Source organism: Pocillopora damicornis, chromosome 10, assembly GCF_964200805.1.
Source record: "Pocillopora damicornis chromosome 10, jaPocDami1.2, whole genome shotgun sequence".
Taxonomy (NCBI): domain Eukaryota; kingdom Metazoa; phylum Cnidaria; class Anthozoa; order Scleractinia; family Pocilloporidae; genus Pocillopora; species Pocillopora damicornis.
In genome coordinates, this window is record NC_142679.1 from 4982125 (window position 1) to 5002725 (window position 20601).

Consider the following 20601-nt stretch of genomic DNA (forward strand, 5'->3'; position numbering starts at 1 on the left):
ATTTAAATATCCAGACGGACTCCATACGAGCTAAACTTTTTGTTTAATTACTAATGATCTTTTCTTACGTTACAGCTTTTTATCACCCATTGTTATTTTAGCATGTAGAGACTGCAACTTGCAAATATATTTTTTTATTTGATAATGACTTTTAGCCAACGGCCAACGTCGAAATGTCGTCGTTTTTTCGCAATCTTTAAACGTTTTTAAGAATGTTTATCGCAATTTTTTATTGTTAAACTTATTGTAAAAAATATAAAATGGACTGTCTTCAATTCTCACTGCAATTAAACTACTTTCATTTCTTTTTATGTCTTCATGTCTTTAGGCATCTTCGACGCATTCTACTGTTGTTACTACGTCTCCGTCATATAAAAGTTCTATCATTGATAAATCATTTTTAGTGACAAAATTATTTTACTTATAAATCTATTTTCTTGCTTTCATCTCATCTTGGACAAAACTAAACGCATCTGCTTTACCGGATTTTCCAACAAAACTAAACTCAGTTCTTTGACTCGACTGTTTTGGAAGTCTTAAAGGGGTTGTTGACGGGCCACTCATAACAGGCGGTTGAACGACTGGATGGGAATTAAAAGGAAATTGTATCGGAAATTGCTGCAGTGTTCCTTGTGGTCCGCTGGCAGGTAACGCGACAATTGGTTGCGTAGTTCTGTTGTGTGACAATTCGTCTCCATTCCCGAAAATTTGTGAACCACTTTTAAGATTTACTGAGACAGAGCCGGGGGTATTTACATTCAAAGAGTTCATTGGACGTAAATTGTTGTCCTGAGGTGATATTATACTGTTGCCGTAGCTCACAAGTTGCGGATCCTTTAGAATGTTTGTCTTTGAATCCGAATAGTAATTATTTCTTGTTTCAGTAATTGAAGCCAAATTGGATTGCGTGACATGATTTCCAACAGCATTCTTGCTGTCCGTTAGCAATGGATCAAACAGATCTGTCACGCTGTCCTTAGAAGCTTCTTGGGCGTTAGCCTGTTTGACCGGGCTTAATCGTGTGATATCCTCTTTAACGGAAAACAAATCATCTAAGTCAGATTTAGAACCCTTATCTCTTTGATTTATAGTATTGTTTTTTCTAAAGGTGTCACTCCCACTTGAAAGATCAAGTCCTTGGAACACATCCATAACTCCCCCTGAAGATTTCATCTCTGGAACAGTAGTGTTGGAATCAAATAGTGCCGATACTGTAGTGGTGTCTCTTTGCTGTGCATGGGAAAGAAAAAGAAAGTAAGTACTTTTAGTTTATAAGCTTCTAGTTGCTAATTGACCGAGTATTTTTGGTCTTACCGAATGCAAACTCATTCCAGAAAATAGAGCAAGATTTTGATCTGTAGTTGACTGAAGTGAGTAGTCAACAGTGTCTCCAACCTGCAAGATATAAAGAGACAAAGATTACCAACTTAACAGTCAGAATCGAAGGGTGAATTCAACTCTAATTCATCATGGTGAAAGAGAATATTGTTAAATGGATGCATTGTCCTGAGGCTAAATTGTACTGTTGATGTACCTAGTCATTTGTGGAGCCTCTTAAAGGCTTGTCTTTGAATTTTTTCTTGCTTCTTAAATTGAGGTCACATAGGATTGCGTGACATGATCTCAAAGGGAATTAGTAAATGGCTGCTGGGCTTTAAACTTAGAATCCAGTTATGTCAAAATAAAAGCAAATGTAAAGAAACAAAAATAACAATAATAAAAAATAAAAGAAAAATAGATCATCAGAGGTATAAACCTGGCATGGTCAGTCTAGAGTCTATAAAACTTACCACTTGGACATCTCTTTCTTCAACTGAGACTTGGGCATCTGCAAGGAAACAAAATCAAGCTTTATAGAGTTCAATGCTAAAGTTAGTTCAACCTCAAATGATCAAATACCTCTACACTGTATGTGTTCTACATAAAGTAAAGCTATAATCTTTAACTCTTGGACCCATCTGTTGTGTATTCATTTAGAGAAGACTCTCACTCTTTAATTTAACCTTCTATATTCTGTCTTTATTCATCAATCAACTATCTAATAAGCTGGTGCAACTATGTTACTTGATTAAAGTCCTTTAACATCATTCAGTAATCCCAAAGATATTACTAACATTGGTACAAGTACTTTTACTCTGTTCTCAATATACTGCACCATCTTAGAGAGAGTTACCCAAACTACTTAGGATAATAAGCTATTTCCTTTGGGTTAAAAAATATACATGACGGGGGTGGGGGGGAAGTACCACTGTTAGGATAGCCCTGCCCCTAAGGTAACCTTGCCTGGCACATCCCTTGGGTTAGGGTGGGGTTATCCCCTGGAAAGACTTCCAAATATAGCTTTGGGTATTGCTAGCTTGGAAAAGATCACAGATAGAAGCATGTCGTACTGATTTCTCAATTTGTGTTTTTGCTTATTATTCCATCTCTTGCAAATACTGAGTACTGCTAGTTATTTCCCTTCTGAAGTTTGTCACAATTATTTAGGCCAAAATCTATGATCAATATCATATGCTTCATGCTTACCTTTCTCAGTTCCCTCTGTTTTTCTTTTTGCATTCAGTAAATACAAGATCTAAATAAAAACAATATATTGTTTCTGTCAATATGCCTATGATGCATATCCACACAGACAATATTTTTAAAAAAATCACTCTTCATTAAGTAAATTAATCTGATCCACTCACCTTTGTAGCCTTGGATAAAACACTACCACTTTCTGATTTTGTAATTCCTTCCAAATTTGTGCAAAATCGAGACATTCTTGAGGCCACACAAGGAATATCACTCTTTAAAAGGTGCTCCAAAACATGTAGTGACTTCTGCAAAAAAAAGAAAAAAATTTGAAGTCCATAACTTTACAAAACAAAACAAAAAAAATTAACCACAATTTCACTTTGAATAGAGCCTGTTACATTCATAAATTAAACCATCCCAAATTTGAAATGGTACTATAGTTTTTTTTTAAATTTTAATATTTATAACCCCTCCATAAAGAGCCATAGTAATAGTGTTTCATTTGCTAGGCATGTGACAAGCAAATATGGTGTCTAAGCATTAAAAAAAAGAAAAAAATTGTCCAGACTGGGATGAACTTGAAAAAAAATTAGGTCCAGTTTATGTTCTTGAGTACAATCCATTCAAGTTTACTCTACTTCTTTTTTGCTTTTTTGTTTAAATAGTTTGGAGTTTGGCAGTGGTATCCTGATTTGGATCTGCTGAAATAAACATGCAAAGACTAGTCTTTGCACCTTATTCTGTGATAAGAGTATGGGTTCTTCAAGGTAATACTGTTAAAAACACCATAAGAAAATTAGACCAGCTAGATCTATCTTGATCACATTTTCTTTTCAAATAGATTCTTTTAAAATATTAAGAAGATTTCTATTATTTTACTGGTAGTCTTTCTTTATAGTTTTTGTACCAATTTTTTAAACTTTTTATTGAAATGTTATTTCACAGCCAAAACAATTTTTATCATTATATTACATTTAATATTCTAATTATTATAATTTCATCTTCTGTGCCATAAAGGAAAACTAGCTTGTCAGTGCTGCTCACAGTAGCTTAGTGTATTTATCAATAAACCAGTATGTATGCAAGGTCCCCTTCTGAGTCATACCAATGAAAATAAAAGAGAAAAGTTCTTTGGTTTAGACTCCTCATCCAAGAAGATCAGAATGTCCAACCATTTGTAGAGGTCACTTTAAAGACTGCACATTCATCTCAATTATTTTAACCACTTAAGTGTTCCTCTGGTCTGGGACTCAAACCCTCAACCTCCTACATGTGCCCCACTTTGTCTTTTAAATGTTTTCCTTACATTCTTTAATTGATAGTTTTATACCATTGTCATAATTATAATACTGTTCTTTACAGATAATTTTACAAGATGGACTGGCCAATACTGAGATTACCTTGAATTTTGTGCCCTCTTTCCCATACTGTAAAGTACTTACAGGGTTCTTATCCTTTTTCAAAAGCACATTTCAAGGAATTTTCCAGGACTCAGATTTTTCCCCGACTCCAAATTTCACCTTAAAGTCTTTCATTCCCAAGATTTCTAATTCAATTCTCCTTCTGGTCTACATTTCTTACAATGTAAATTGTAAAAAATTAATTGAACAAATCAAGCAGATTTCCAGGTCTCTCAAAGACCTGTAGTCCTTTTCCAAGACTTGTACAAACCCTGTAATAAACCTGGATTTTATTGTTTTATATTATCTTTTTCTTGGTGACAAATTAATCACACTGTAACATATTCACTGATGACACAACCTTTTCTTGAGTGATTTAAGTGATTTCATAATAGACACATATCTTATTAGGTAATAAACGTTCCTACCAATTGAACTTCAGTGACTGGTTCCACTAGTCTGCTGTTCAGTGCTATCAATACTTCATTGAAATTTAAGGAAGAGCATCTTACAAGAAAAAAAAATCTAAATGAATGCTTTGAATGTTTGAATTTGTCAATAAGTGATGTTTAAGTTCCTTATCAGAGCTAAAAGTAACAAGCAGGAATTTCATGGAAACTAGCAAGAGCAAGAAACCTGAACAATACAACAATAGCAATTGTAAATTTCTGACCAACACAATTTATTACCATAAACTAATGCAAAAGTTGGAAGAATATTCCAAGTATAATTCTACCTTTTTGTGAACAGATTTAAATCTTGCTTTGAAGGCACTGCACGTATTCCACCTTCAGATGTAATGTTTTCAACAAGATGAACTTCTACAGACAAGGTATCTTCCAGTTCTACTGATTCTTGGTCTCCTGATGAACTGAAATTTAAACACAAAGAAACATTAAACCTTTCAATTTACCCCAATTAATATATTAAATGACCACCAACTCAGAGGAGTTTTGAAAAATACCTTGTGCATACTGTTTTCTAAATGGACCAAAATTCCTGTTAGGGATAGAGGTAGACCCTCTTGGCTCCTGTTGAATTTTTTTTACATGCTCTAAGGATCAATACATGCCTAAGGCAATGCAACTGAAAATTATTATAATAAAATTTATTTGTTTGAGTCATACAGGGTATATTCCAACCAATAACACTATTGTGTGTTTTGTTTAATTTGTCATGATAGAAAAAGGGGAAATATCTTTGTTTCCCATGGGGATCACACCTCCACACCATCGGAATATGTACTCCTTTGCTCTTCCATTGAGCAGAAGAGAACTTACTGGTAAGTCTTTTTAATTAGAAATAACAAATAGAAAGCAAAGATGTTTCTTACTGGTGGGAGACTTCATCATCCACAAATGTCTTGGAATCTACAAATTAAAAGTAATTAAGAATTTTTTGTCAAATATTTCCTGTAAATATGAAGATCACTTCTGTCTGTGTTTATTTTAGATTGATTCACTATTTACTTCCTTGAAGACCATGTGATGGTATAATTAACCACTATGAATAAAACAGATATTAAGTGAAAGACAAAATATTACTAAGATCAGGAAAATTCATTATTAGAATGAATCATTTATAACACTAGTCAACAATCTTTATTGCTATTGAACCCCATGCATACATAGCCTGTAGAGGTATCAGAGTTCAGTGATGGTGATTTTATAGGGAGCAGGCAAGGTGGTTATGCTGCCTCCATTTTACGATGGCAGATTCCAGTGAATGTTGTCATTGCTGAAGCACAAGCTGGAATCTTGTGTATTTCAGTGCCGTAGGATGGTGGATACTTGAAAATGTGCAATAATCCTTACAGATTGTGCAAAAAGGGCTAAACAGGATCTACACTAGATCTATGTGTTGGAATTTTCTACAATTCAAACACTAATGTCCCCACTAGAATTTTCAGATGTGTCATCTGATCATCATAGAAAACAACACACTGCTAAGATACCTGAATCAGGATCTGAAAAATCAACGTAATTAACAAATCTGATGCCTCCAGTTGATCCTCCAGTTGATGCCATACTTTCTTTTTCTTTCTTTGATGCAAAACGATTTGCTGCCTCTGGAAGATGTTCAGCCATAGTTTTCATGGAATCAAGCCACGTTTTGTTTTCTGTAGTAAAATTCAAGAAAGAAGATAAAGCTACATGCAGCACAAATTCTTTGGTCTTCATACCTTGAGTGTTCACATAACATTGAGCAGTTTTGAAACCAATTCTATGATTAATGACTTTATAAAAACAGAGCGATTAAATGTTTGCTTTGTTGTCTTCAACAGTTATGTGTTCATGTTGATTTTGAACGCTTTTTGTGTCATTTCCATGTCTAACAATTAAATTGTATACCATATAAAATTGTGTTTGATTTTCTGCACTCATTGATTGAATGTTCACTTCAATTTCTGGAAGATCATGCACAATAATGTTTAGCTTGGTGGAACAGATGCTGGAGAGTTTTGCTCTCTTTTTAGTAAAAAGCAGTCCCCATGAGCCTAGGGCTTAAACCATAAAGAGTAGGTTAATACTTACTTGGCTGTTGAGAAGGTGAGTTTCCAAATCCTTCCATCTTCTTTCCTGTTGGTCCCCTCATTGCTACAGTTATAGACAAGAATTAAGCAGAGTTAGATCTTTCCCCAAGGTATTTCTGGTTACTAGTGAATTAGTCTGTACCACATAATTCAATTTTAGCCCCTGTTGGATTAACCTTTTAGAGAGAATTAACCTTTTAGAGAGAATACTCAAACTGATCAGGTAGAAGTTGTTTTCCTAATCTAACACCAAATTCTCATAACTAATTGACAAGGAAATGTGTAGCAGCTGGAGGGGAGAATTAACAATCAGATCTTGGGAGTTAAAGGGTTAAATACAGGTTAACTTTTCAAAAAACAGTCATTTCCTTCTGCAAAATAATTCATCTTTCTCCTTGCTTATCAGAGATGTTACATGAATCTTGCAGATGTGATTTCCAGCCACACTGACTGTTTATTTCATAGTAAATGCTGTGTGGTAAGCCTTCTCAGCACTACAAAATTTATCATGAAATACTACTGATACTTGCTTTTTACTTTTGACATGTGATTTTTTTTTCTTGGTGACCTTATTTTGAATCACAGTTGCCCAATAGCGTTTTTGAAAAATGCTCAGCTCATAGCCTTGGCCCTGAGGCAAGTCCTCCTCTATCTTAGCAGCCAGTCCCCCTTCCTTTCACTCACCATGCATGGTTGAAGTTCCACTGCTCTCAACATTGAAGAGTAGTGCAATTAACTCCTACAAGACAAAGTAATAATTATTATTAATATAAACCACACAGGTGAATAGCGCTCTTCTTACATGCTGACTGACTGGTTCAAAAGTGATTAGCAAATATTATTCACCTCTGAGCAGCTGAAGAGACAAAATTGTATGTCTACAATGTAAATTCTAACCATTTTTTGTTATAACGACAGAAAAAAAAACATTTTTTGGTTTCTGTTTAGTAGATACTCAAACAATTATTCACTCCATTGTCAGTGAAAGTGGTGGATGTTTACCTTGCCACAAATATTCACCTCCTCTTAGGAGAACAAAACAACAATTTGACATTAAATAACCTTTCATAAAGGTAAATTTAATGAAAATGTTCCCAACAGTTGCATGGGAGATCAGGAAAAACCACAAAATGAACACTGCTAACATTTAGTCTAGATTTTTAATGCCTTATTGCCTTCTTTCCTTGACAAAAATATATTCCTTTGTTAACGGATTTCTAAGTCTTGCAGTTATCACAGGCTGCAGTGTAAGCTGAGCTTCTACTAACAGTAACAAAACTAAAACTGCTCTATTTTGTTCTCCCTTTGAGTTCTTACACAACCTTCTCACACATCAGTATGCATATTCTCTATACCGTTCTCTATACACTTCCCAAGGAGCTGACAAGGAGAATTTATCTATAAATTGAAAGCTTTTTAATTTGTGATCATTTCCTTTATTCTCAGGACATCAATGTTTGATTCAGAGGTGATATTGTAAGGAGAAATTAAATGCTAATCACTCTTGGTGAATAAAGGATAACTTCTTGTGTTGACAACTTGGGCAGTTTTTGAAGAACAAATTCCTTGTTAAGTATCATAATTATCCAATTATTAATTGGAATTCATAAATTTTATAACTCACTGATGCTGCGGCTCTAACTCGTTGATTGAGAGCATCACCCTGTAGATGATCCAACTGACCAGTAAAACCTACAAAGGAATAAAAATGCAAGAGATTATTTCAAATATAGCACATTTATCTCAAAAACATTTTTGGTTTTAATGCCAGTTTAACCATTTAGTTTCCAAGATTTGATTACCCATTCTCCCATCTATCTGCTAAATTAATCAAAACTATAACACAATTTTCAAATGTGATTGGTTATTGCCAGCCCAATTTGAGCACTAATAAGACAATGAATGCGTCATGCTTGTAATTGGACAGTGTAACAGGACAGTTGACATATCATGCTTGTGTAAGTAGACAGAACATGTCATGCGCACTGGCTTTTGTTGCACCTTTTGCTTAGTTACCTATAGTTTTTTTTTTTTGGAAACATATGACCAAAGTCTAATTTCTGTCTTGAACTTTGTCATAGTTTTGATTAATTGGTAACAGGACTTTATGTCATCCATTTCTGTTGGTAATCATCCTCATGATTAACAAACCTGACTCCTGCTTTGCAGTCTTGGGATTTGCTCAATCACTCGTATGATTACAGACTGAATTGGACTCCACTCAGTCCTATTACCATTATAAATTATTAGTAATAACACTTTGTGTTAAATCAAGATAACAACTTCTCCCTGATAACTATGAGAATTCTCATTACCTGTTTCATGGATAATGTGTGGATATTAGAGAGAGAAGTTGCATGTTAATCACTTAAGGATGTTGAAGTCAATTACCTTAGACAGAGACAGGATATACAGATACAAAAATCTAGATCTTGTAAATTTTCCTACGACAGTGTTAATTCTATTTGTTAGAATGAAAGGAAAACAAAATTTTGGTCATGGTGACTTGATTTCTTTACTCATCACTTACCTATTCTAAACAAACACAAGGTAAAAATTTTGGAAACTACAATGGTTAACAGGGGTTAAGTTTTTTAAAGAAACTGTGGTACTGCATTGATGGCCATATTAGAAGATAATTTGGTCTAATCAACTAAGTTTATAAATGTAAAAAGGCCAATGCTAAGATGATGTTGTAAGGGTTAGCTCTTCATCAGAGCAAAAATGAAGAGCTAATGCTCGAAATGTCAGCCTTTGAAAATCTTCAAGGTGGCTGATTTACAATATCAGCCAGATTGACAAAACTAAATTATGTGAATATGAAAGTGATCTCCCCAGTAATGAACACTACTTAAGCAGTGGTGAAACTAAGGCTAGTGTCCATTACTGTGAAGATTGCTTTCATAAAAAATAAGGCAAGTAGTGCTCATTACTGCAAAGATTGCTCTCATATTCACGTCTTTATCCGCAGTTCAAATATATGACTTTCATATATTCACATGCTTAAAGTCCTGGCAAGTAACTCAATGCTCAACTGGCCTCATGATGTTTCACATTAATGTCAACCCACCCTGAAGAGAGGGAGGACAGAACAGTTTTAATTTTTTTAAGAAGAACCCCTGACTAGCACTGTGACCAGCTATTACTGACAGTAACTGTACCAAAAAAAAAACAATTAACTAAACACTGAAGTGGAGGTGGCGAGTGATGCATATTAACTGAGCCATGAAGGCTTGGTAAATATCCTCCAAAAAAATAATACACATTGTAAACTCACTGTGAATTCACAAGTCCTTACTTTCAGTTTCTCTGACAATATCAGCTTTATACCGTAGAGCACTTCTGAACTCAGAATGACCATTGCTTCCAACATAGCACAAAATCTTTAGTACCTGCAGGCAGAGAAAAAATTTGAACAATTGATAACATATTAAGTGTTTTATGTCATGGTACAGTAAAGGTCTTACTCTTTTGTCATGGTCTTTTTAATTGTAAGCATCCATCCCTCTGTTACAAATCTACTTTATATTGACAAGGCACTAATCATGTATATTAGGAAAATTTCTCATGGAAGACTCCCTTAACCCTTTCACTCCCACAAGTGACCAAGACAGAATTTCTCCTCACAATATCAATACAATATCAAGCAGGCAGGTGATGAGAATAGAGAAGAATATCAATTATGAGATTATTAGTTGATCCAATAGCAAATTTTCCTTAATTCTCATGAGCTTAATAAATGGTTGAGCACTGTTTCTTTAGGGAGCAATTCTCTTAAGGTTTAAAGGTTAAATGATCCCTGTTTCCTTATAATTTACAGTCATATCACAGACCTTGTACTTGATATATGGTGATTGCCTCTTCAGTCTACTAATGAAAAAATCTAACAGAGAATTGCAGCTGCTGAGTGATTCATATGTTATACCTAAAATAGTTATTAAGGAAACTTTCCATCTGTCTTTAATGGCACAAAACTAGACAACCAACTGACTTAGATTGATAAAAAACAAAAGACTAATCCCTCATCAGCTGGTAGGGCACACACAAAATGTTTTTTAATATGTACCAGCAGATTTATCAAAGCAAATTTCTGCTCTTAATGGAACAGATAATGCCAATTATGGGACACAAGAAGTTATCTTTGGTTGGCATAATCTTAAGGCTACTTCTTTTTCCTATCTCCACAACCACCTGCTAACTGAAGCACAACAATCCAATAATTTGTTGTTTAGAAATGATGATTTAAAGCACTTAAATGGTTAGATTATAAATTGGTTGACAACAATTCAATTGTGATTGTCTGGAATGAATCAAACAGAAAGATAGTTTTGTATTCTGATACACAGATATTTTAAAAAACATTTTGAAAAAGACATTTACTAAAATTATTAGTTATTAAAACAATCACCACAGTGCACCATGCACTGCTCAGTCAACTCTTAAGAATCTTTATTTTGCACAGATAGCTGTGGCTTTCAAAAAACCAGTACAATTTTACAATAAACCAAGAAGCCAGTTTCATTCATAGATAATATTAACAAGGTAATTTAGTATGATCAACAATAACATAAATTGGCCACTGTAAAGAGTTTCATAGCTGACATTTCAAGCATTAGCCCTTTATCAGGGTGAATGATGAAGAAATAATCTTCAAAACTCTCTGGTAATACTAAATTACCCTGTTATACTCTCCAATGGACATAACACCACAGTTTCTTAAGAAACTTACCCCTTTAACAGTATTGCCATTCTAATTTTACGGAAGCCCTCAAGGGAAGTATGTCTAGTCCCCTGCCCACTAAAAGGTATTCTTTTTACCAAGCCCCCTCCATTCATCAGGCCTCCCTGACAATTCATTTGCACCCATTTATACTCACGCACGGAGGGCGGCAATGTGAGCGTTAGGTGTCTGGGCCAAGACTACAATACAATGACCTGACTAGAGCACACACTCACACCTTATGACCTGGAGTCCAGGTTGTACAGTGCTAGGCCACCTGTCTATCTCAGGTAGTTCTGATAATAGGGCACCTTTTACTCCTGAGTGCAAGTCTTACATTTCTTTGCGTAACAAGCAACCACTGCTTTCCAGTAATAAATACAATTGAGACGCAATGGTAACCCAAGTCTGTAAACATATATAACCTGACAAATGAAACTTCCAATTAAAATTAGTAACTAGCACAGATAGCATTATCGAACAATCAGGGTCATAAAGCAGATATCTTTTCAACTAATTTGGTTCACAGGATACTAGTAATTTCCTGATACATGTAACCAGAAGTTGGATTATTATCGTCTGAAGTGGCTTTCATCAGCAATGGAATCTGTACATGAAAAAAATGTTGATTAAGAAAATTCCGATGGTTTCAATCCCAAGTTCAAGTGCTCAAACCAAAGAAATAGCAACCCTGAAACAATGAATGCTTCAAATAATAAGTAAATAGTTACTAAATTTCTCTTTAAAGGAGATTAGTACCTTTTTTGCAAAAGAAACTTTCTCTGAAACTTTCTCCATCGCACTGCTAGCCATTTGAGCGGCCATTTTAAAACCTACTCCTGCAAGCCGTGTGCGATGCGGTTTTCCTTTAAAATAAACGACGTCATGTAAAAGAAAAAAAAACAGGAGACTTGATAGCGAGGTAGATAAATACACCAAAGGTTTGTCCTGCCGCTTTATGCTGTTAAGAGGCAAATTCAGAGCGAAATTGTCTCAGTTCTACAAAGTTAATGGATTAGGAAGTTTTGGTCTTATAGCCAAAGCAAGTTTCTCTGTTGTTGGTGGGTGAACTTGTTTATATTTCTTCTTCAGTGATTTGATTACGTAACTGATTGCCTTAAGAAGATGCTTTGTCGAGAACTTTTTCCCGATTATTAGATTTTTTTGCCTAATAACACAAAATCGTAACACATATACTGGCGGTGACAAATGCAACCACGAGCTTACGTAGGAAGATTCAGTTAACAGCTGGACTTGAGGGCATTTTATTCACAAAAGAGCAAGAAAACTTGTCAACGTAGATTCTTGTTGCATAGTGATATTTTAGAAATTTGAGCAAGTAGTCACGTTCGTGGGTAACAATTATCACTATTGTAGATCGTATTGAATATGACGAATTATTTTTTTTCTATCTTTGACAGTCTGCAAAAAAAAAGAAAAAAACACGATTAATGCTTTATCAATCAATGGGCTTTACTTTGCAATAAGATTGATTCAGATTTTGTCTTCATGCCAAGTGTTTTTGTTATTATATCACCCCATGCAGTCTAGACGCCCTTGCCCTCTTTAGCAATTATAATTGCACGCCTTTCAGCTCGTGCCTACATAAGTTGTGTCACAGTGGAAAGGAGCCTTGTAGAAGACCCATAACAGTTCTTCCTTGCCGGTCAGCTGTCAGCCTTTTTTCACTCTTGCACTTTTTCACAGACATACAAAGCAAGCACTGAAGACAAATGGCACACTTAATATTTTGAATATCAGCTTTGTTGTTATTTTACTTAAATTTTTTTTCACAGTAATTTGATATGCTAAGAAAGCACTGGCGAGATGCAATAAAAGCTTAGTTGCAACATATGTTTTACTTGATACACTCAGTAAACCCTTTGATTCCCATGAGTGACTGAGACAGAATTTCTCCTTACAATATCAATACAATCTCAAGCAGTTATGTGATGAGAAGGAAAAAAAAACGGCGGTTAAGGGATTTTTCAGTTGAACCAATACCAAATTCTCTAAACTTACAATATAAGAATTGTATGCTAAACGGTAAGGAGAATCACTGATTAGATCTTGGGAGGGAAGGATTAAAAGTTTGTACATCTTACCCTATCTTGCTGGGCTAGTAGATTACACTGTCTGAGTGATGTTCTCTGTCTGAAATATTTGAAACTGTGGTGCTAAAGCTTTTTATCTCTTTTTTCCTTGATTCAGTCATCATGGCAGCAGTTATGGACACTGGCTTTGCATCATCACCATCAATGGCTTGTGAAGCAGACTGGATGGGTTTGAAAGTCAATCTGTTCGCTTTTGATTTTGATGGCACTTGTACTCAGAAGGACACGACTAGTCTCCTTTACAAGGCATCAGAGAGGTATCGATCATCTACTCAAGCTGAAATGAAGATTATTGACGAACGCTGGATAGAAATTGGAACCATTTACTGGAAAGGCCACCAAGAAACTGTTTCAAGGTCAATGGCTCTTCACACAGATCCCAATTCTTTGCCATATTTTAATGAGAGAGGTTTGAGGTCATTTCTTCAAGAGGTGAACAAATATAACATGGCAATGATTAAGAAGGTAGAAGCAAGTGAAATCCTCAAAGGTATATCTAAGGAAGGCATCAAAGAAATTGCAAAGGAAGTGAAGCTCAGTCCTGGATGCCTGAACGTTCTCAATCACATCAACTTGCCGCTGCACCTAATATCAGTCAACTGGTGTCAGGAGTTAATCCAGGCCAATTTAGATCATCTCAGGCATGTGAACATTTTTGCAAACAGTTTCCCACTTGAAGGTGAATTATCATCGGGCCATGTGGGAAAGAAAGTGACAAGTCCTTTTGACAAGGAAACAATATTTCAGGATTTGGTCCACAAGCTGTCTGCTGACAGTTCAAATGGCATCTCAGTTTTTGTGGGCGATTCCATTGGAGATATACTGGCCATGTTAAAAGCAGATGTTGGAATCGTGGTTGGGAAGAGTCATACTTTGAGGAAGGTGGCTAAAGCATTTGGAATCAAGCTCCTTCCTTTGCAGGAAATTCAGAAGACGACAGGGAATGGATGCCAGGAATTTGCTACCCCAAAAGAGAGAGGAATTCTGTTTGAGGCACCATCATGGAATGAAATTGGATTCACTTTGTTTGGGACAAGATACATTCCAAATAAGTTTTAGAATGTCAAATTAGAACCATTCTTTTCCTTCAAAAGGAAATGAAAGAGATTGTAGAAGATCCATGCCACAGTTGATTTACAACAGAAATGAGCTTTAAAAGATCTATGTTACACTATGTAGTGTACCAGAGGACAACATGTTGACTTTATTGTGATTCAATGGTATTAGGAAGGGATAATTAGGAACAGTGTGGGACTGATGTGCAAAGAAGGACAAACAAACATGATTTTGACAAAGCCAACCTTACTTGTAGTTTCTTTTAGAGCATACATTCTCTATAAAGCCCCAACCTTTATAAAATGAAACTCATAAATAAGATATACATGTGATCTTTCTTGCATTATCAATACTCTATTCAGAAATAGATGATGCCAGTAGCCATTGACTGTCATCTCAGTTTAGAAACAAATTCTTCTAACTTATTAAAAAGGAAATGTATGGCTGTTAGAGGGGAGAATCTTGAATTAGATCATAACAGTTAAAGGCTTAAAATAGAACTACAACAGTGTCCTAATTTGAAACAGTATCTGAAGGTAATTACTGGGCAATTCAAAAGCTTTTTGTTTCTAAGAAGAGATTTCCAAATAGGCATTGCTCTACAAGATGACATAAAAAACCCTAATGGGTTTAGAAGACATAAAAGTTTAATCAACAATGGGGTGGGGTATTTCCTTATTTAAGGAGTAAGCTATTCATTAGAGATTACTGCAGATATTTCATGCGAGTTAACTGCAATTAAATTTGATGATTTGGAAGAATTGGTGGGTGGTGAACATGTAAATAGCTTAATGATAAACATTGTCATTTAATTCATGGATGAAATTTATTTTGTTGGTGTGAGATTGATGGGTGTTGATTAGATTAAAGAAGCAGAACAAGATATCAACAGTGAATTTGCCATTCTATTGAACAATATTGGATGCCTTCTGACCATTATTACAACTGTGATATTGTACAACACTGCAAAATGTGAAATTGTCCACTTCCAGCCACTGTCATGGTTGAATAGTTGGTTTAGTATATACTAATACAGTGAGATAACATAGCACAAAAAGCTGACTTTACCTTGTATATTCCTATAATGATAACATAGCACAAAAAGATGATTTTACTTTGTTTATTCCTATAATGATTATAACATTTTTGAGCACAAATCCCATGCGTATTACTTGGAGGTGAATAGCAAAGGATAAGTAGCCAATCAGAGCACACCTTCATTGCAATTCACTGTTTAAGTATAAACTAGTTTCTAAAAGCAAATTCAATGGCAGATCTCTCCCTTAAAGGAAGGGGTGCCACTTATTACAAAATATTTCACAAAAAAAACATCTTGTTACCTAGGTTTTACAGTCTTTGATTTTGCTTCCATCTCCCCTTTTATCCATTGTATCATGAACCTGTACATTTATTTTACACAGTTGGAACCAGTCTTGTGACATGGTTTGAGGGCCAGCGTTAACCTGGGCTCGATTGTTGGAAGGCTGATAAGTGCCAACCCAGAGTTAAATCTTAATCCAGGTTTCCTTACTGCTTTGTTAAAAAGCCTTTTTAGGATAATTTTCTCTATTCTCTAACAGGCATCCAATCATCAAATCTTAGACAAAACAAATTGTAATGAATTTTCTTTTTCAGATCTGATAAATGATTTCACACTAACCAAAAGGTTATCTTAACCCAGCTTTGAACAATGTGGCCCAAGGCTAAAGACAAGGACAGCCTAAGTTAAAGTAAAACTTAATTTTTCCTTAAGTCTTAGTTTTCTTTCCATCCTTTCTGGGTGAAAGTTTCTTCTTAGTTTCCTTCTCAAGTTTTCCTTTGGTCCTCCTTCGACCTTCAGGACAGATCTTGGAGTTAAGACAGAACTCGCACATTGGACTTACAGGAAGACATGTCTGTTGGCCAAATCCAACCAACAATACATTCAGTTCATCCCACTCCTCTCTGCAAAACAGAAAAAGAATTCACTCATTTAGTCTCTGAAACCAGATAGTCAAGGTTTATTGTGCATCTAGAGAACCTTGAATCTAGGTCTGAAGGTCCTTAAAGTTTTCCTTTTTCCATTCTGCTCTTTGAAAGTCAGGAAGAAACAAAAGCCTGTTTATTTTAAAATATTTGTAAAAGTTGTGCGGAACTTGCACTTGCACTTGTGAAGAGTATTTGCATAACTTGCTGTCATCCAAAATCACTTTTACCTTGGAAGCCAGCTTTCTACAGCAATTCTAGTTTCCTCTGGCAGTTTAGTCGGTTTTTTGACCCATCCCAGTCTGTTAGAAATTCTATGAACATGAGTATCAACTCCAATTCCAGTCACTTGTCCCCAAGCCACATTCATGGTGATATGTGCCATTTTTGGGCCCACACCTGGAAGTTTGACCAGCTCTTCTACTGTTGGTGGAATGTCTCCATTGTAATTCTCAGCACAAATTTTAGTGGCATTCTTGATGTACTCGGCTTTTTTCTACAATCATAGCATAATAATGATAAATAACCTGAGAAATACTTTAGGTTGTACCCAGCCATACTTCACATTGGTAGGATAGGCTTAACCCTTTAACTCCCAAGATCTGATTGATAATACTCCCCTCTAGCTGTTACACATGTCCTTGTAAATTAGTTACACGAAGTTATTGTGAGATCAAGACAACAATTTCTACCTGATAAATGTGAATATTCTCATTAGTTTTTTGCTGGATAATGTAAGGATATTATTGGGAGAAGTTTCATATTGATAACCTCTGGGAGTTAAAAGGGTTACAAGTTAAAAAGGGAGTTCAGTGTCATAGATTTTAGAACCATTATTGTTGTTTCTTTTTCTAATTTTAGACTTCTGCAAGTGGTTTTTGTGATAAGGGGGGGGGAGGGAGGACTCAGAGGGTTCTATGGAGGATATCAACCAATCTACCCCTCTTTGTAAGCTAAAAAGTGAAAAGTGAAAATAATAAAACAACTTGGTATAGCCCCCTTGTTTCAGTAACATACTAATATAAGACCCCCCTGAACCCTGTTTAACACGACTGATGATGAAAATATCATTATCAGTAGTTACTCTAAAAAGCCCTACTAGTAAGTTTTTAAAAAAATGTTCAAAACTTTTATTTAATAAGGGAACAGAAGGCCATCAGACTATTCTGCAAGTTACTTTTCTAGTGAGTAAATTCTGTCAAAATCAAGTTTCTATCTAACATAAAAATTTACTCACCTTCCAGAAGCCAACAGGGTAGATAAGTTCACCAATTTTGCTTGTTGATGTTGTAAGAATGTTCTCTATTGTTAACCCATAAGCCTTTAACTTTTCCATTGCTGCAAAAGTAACTTGGTCTTTTGTTTGACTTGACAGCATGAGGGAGATAAGTACTTGATATCGGACTGTCTGCAAAAGTGAGGAGAGATGAACCATTAATACTGGACTGTCTTAACCCTCTTTCCCCTAAGAGTGACTGGCTTCTAATTTCTCCTAACAGTTTCACCCTTGCATCAAATACTTAAAAAATCATGAAAATAAAGGAAATGATGTCCAATTCTAGAAGCTCCTGATTGTCAAATAAATTCTCCTTGTAAATTCCAGATAGTATGCAGCATAGTCAATTAGTTTCATTGTTTGTGATAGGACAATGGTAGAATTATACTAATATTTGTAAGCACCCTCTTTCCTCTGAACAAACTCTTCAGTTGAGTCTGATAATGTGGCAAGCTTAATCAGCAGACTTTGTTTTATGACTAGAAGGGAAATTTCAGTCTTATATGCAAGGTAAGATTTCTGACTGGCTACTCTTTAACCCTTTACACCCTGACATCAGTATGCATATTCTCCACACTATTCTTTATACTTTTTCTAAGGTGCCGACAAGGAGAATTTGTTTGCCAATCAAAAGGGTTCTTTCCTGATGACCATTTCCTTAATTCTCATGACCTTAATGTATGATATTGTAGGGAGAAATGAGATGTTACTCATCCTTTGGGTTTAAAGGGTTAAATAAGAAATTTAAGAATGGTTGCCAGGATGAGGGTGTATCCTTACAACATTTATCCCAGTAGCTCATACATGAAGATCTCTATTGTTGCAAGTAAGAAAAAACAAACCAAAATCATCACAAAAATTTTGACGAAATAAGCATCAGTAAGGCAAGATCTCTGAAAATAGACTGGCCCAGTTGTCCAGGTTCTTATGCCTTAACCCTTTGACACCTAAGAGTGACTAACATCTAATTTCTCATTACCCTGTCACCCCTGAATCACACATCAAGGTCACAAGAAAAAAAGAAATGATCACCAAGCAAAGAAGTTCTTGATTGCTATACAAATTCTCCTTGTCATTACCTTAGGATATGTGAGGAGAACTGTATGAAGAATATGCATACTATAATGTTGGGGTGTAAAGGGTTAAACATATAGCTGTTGAACTATTTGTCATAATTTATCTTATAACTCAAATGAAAAGTGGGATGCACTCAATTGCTGAGGGTAAATGAATGTGTTGACATTGACTAAACAAAAAGTTTCTACCTCTCATAAATCAGCTTAGTTGTCTCCGAGGAGACCACTGTGTCGGATCTTCCCTTACCCCACCCCACTGGATTGCAAATTTTATCTCCTCTCACCTCTGGTGACTGGCTCTCATCAGCTGTCTTCTCGCATCCTTGTGAATCAACTGGGGCATCGCGTGTTTTTCTCATTTCACGAATATTAGCAAGCTGCTCTCTCCAGTTATGAGGCTGCCAAGTTGAGCCTTGTGTCTGTGCTGTGGATGTGTCTTTTTTACGCTTTTTGGCCGCAACATCTTCAGTTTTCTTGTCGTCCCTGGACGAGTCTTCTTCATGTCGCTTCTCGTATTCGATTTTGATGTGCCTTCTTGGTTCCTTTTGGTTCGTTGACAAAGTTGCGATTGCATCTCTAGCCGCCGAGCGTGTTTGTCTTCCTTTTGAGGTGAAATACGGGGAAGTACTCATCCTGGAAATCCGTGAAAACAAACTGATCATATGTTTGGATCGTCAGTCTCCCTGATGTCTGCCATTATCAGTATTATCGTGAGCAGTCCTCCCCGATCTCGCCATGGAACGCTGATTTTGGCGGGAAAGTGATGTCACTCGACCAGCTGATTACGTAATTAGTCACTACAAAAAGCCAGAGATTCGCCGAAGAATAAAAATGATTCCCTATTAGCACATCCTCTCCATTGAATTTTCTACACACTGAACCCAAAAGAGCAAAGAATAGGCGTCAACAAGAGAATAGAAACTTTACAATCTCTTGTTTGGCATCAAATATCGTCTGACGAAATTTTACTGAAAATTTTGACATTTTTGAATTTTTTTCAAAGAGATTGTCTTAGAAACTAACTTTTAACCTCAGTATGCTTAATATGGCTGGGAACTGGACGTGCAATAACGAACAGTTTCCCAAGGACCTTCATGTTTTGGTCCCCCGTCTGCTTGCTTTGATGTTTATTTAAAGTAGTGCCTTCGCGCATTTATAGATAAAGGTTAAAAATAAATACCCCATATCTCGCCTGGCAAATACTTAATAATTTATGTAGAGGAGAGCTGACTCACGTTATATCTTTAAATTTTAATAAAAGCAGAATTTTATTTATATGTAGTTTTTCTTTTGAAAATTTGTACGCTAAGCTTTCGTTTTGAACGATGTTTACCTGATCGCTTAAGTGTTATTCCTGAAAGTAGACAAAGTAAGGTCAGGACTTAAACTCTTCAGAGATTGATAAGAGGTTATGTAACGCGCGGATTACCTCAAAATGCTTTACCCTTTAACTCTTATAAGTGACTAACATGTCACTTCTCCCTATAACATTACCCGCCAACATGTAATGAGAATACTCAAGCTTATCATGTGGAAGTTAATAGTTCTGATCTTACACCAAATTCTTCTGACTTATTTACTAGGAAATGTGTAGCAGCTAGAGGGGAGAATTTACAATCAGATCTTGGGAGTTCAAGGGTCAACATAGCTGCGGACTGAACCCATAATAAAGATCAGATAAAACCTTCATGTTTTGTCTATATAGATGCAATCGGTTTTTATCTGATTTTGTCTAGTTTTAATTAAATTCTATCTTCATCTTGTCTTCTGTTATTTAGTTTTAAATTCTAGACTTCTGAACCCTTGGGTAATTATTTCCAGGATAAAAGCACCACAAAACCCAGAAAACTGTTGAGTTAATTAATTACATGGCAATTGAAAAGAAAAGAATGCTCTAATTAGCGCACGAACAAGTTCAGTCAGTGAACCAATGTCGTGAAATGT

General features: G+C 35.6%; 3 protein-coding genes across 3 annotated transcripts; 1 reads left to right on the forward strand and 2 right to left on the reverse strand.

Annotated features, from left to right (window-relative positions):
- Nucleotides 1–26: 26 nt before the first annotated feature.
- Nucleotides 27–12030, reverse strand: LOC113666235 (AP-4 complex accessory subunit tepsin). Its single transcript, XM_089184838.1, has 16 exons — nt 11930–12030; nt 11705–11777; nt 10284–10375; nt 9749–9842; nt 8075–8142; nt 7135–7189; nt 6452–6514; nt 5872–6036; nt 5251–5287; nt 4654–4788; nt 4346–4424; nt 2688–2822; nt 2527–2575; nt 1791–1828; nt 1315–1395; nt 27–1230 (listed from the first exon to the last, which is right to left on the reverse strand). The coding sequence occupies exons 1-16, from the start codon at nt 11993–11995 to the stop codon at nt 430–432; spliced, it is 2031 nt and encodes a 676-aa protein (XP_089040964.1). The 5' UTR covers nt 11996–12030; the 3' UTR covers nt 27–429.
- Nucleotides 12031–12083: 53 nt separating this feature from the next.
- LOC113666179 (uncharacterized) lies at nt 12084–15229 on the forward strand. The gene is made up of 2 exons (XM_027181943.2): nt 12084–12231; nt 13382–15229. Exons 1-2 carry the CDS (start codon nt 12129–12131, stop codon nt 14341–14343), a joined length of 1065 nt encoding a protein of 354 aa, XP_027037744.2. The 5' UTR covers nt 12084–12128; the 3' UTR covers nt 14344–15229.
- On the reverse strand, nt 15228–19724 carry LOC149038555 (endonuclease III-like protein 1). The gene is made up of 4 exons (XM_089184839.1): nt 18942–19724; nt 17543–17713; nt 16536–16801; nt 15228–16284 (listed from the first exon to the last, which is right to left on the reverse strand). Exons 1-4 carry the CDS (start codon nt 19317–19319, stop codon nt 16089–16091), a joined length of 1011 nt encoding a protein of 336 aa, XP_089040965.1. The 5' UTR covers nt 19320–19724; the 3' UTR covers nt 15228–16088.
- Between the last annotated feature and the right edge of the window lie 877 nt (nt 19725–20601).

Coding starts and splice junctions, on each gene's coding strand:
- LOC113666235 (XM_089184838.1), bottom strand. CDS start 11,995: ATGGCCGCTCAAATGGCTAGCAGTGCGATGGAGAAAGTTTCAGAGAAA. Junction 2,823..4,345: donor CAGTCACTGAAGTTCAATTG/GTAGGAACGTTT, acceptor TTTTTTTTGCAG/AAGTCACTACATGTTTTGGA. Junction 1,829..2,526: donor AACAGAGGGAACTGAGAAAG/GTAAGCATGAAG, acceptor GTTTCCTTGCAG/ATGCCCAAGTCTCAGTTGAA.
- LOC149038555 (XM_089184839.1), bottom strand. CDS start 19,319: ATGATCAGTTTGTTTTCACGGATTTCCAGGATGAGTACTTCCCCGTAT. Junction 16,802..17,542: donor ACCCTGTTGGCTTCTGGAAG/GTGAGTAAATTT, acceptor CTATGATTGTAG/AAAAAAGCCGAGTACATCAA. Junction 16,285..16,535: donor GTAGAAAGCTGGCTTCCAAG/GTAAAAGTGATT, acceptor TCTGTTTTGCAG/AGAGGAGTGGGATGAACTGA.
- LOC113666179 (XM_027181943.2), top strand. CDS start 12,129: ATGCTGTTAAGAGGCAAATTCAGAGCGAAATTGTCTCAGTTCTACAAA. Junction 12,232..13,381: donor AGCAAGTTTCTCTGTTGTTG/GTGGGTGAACTT, acceptor TCCTTGATTCAG/TCATCATGGCAGCAGTTATG.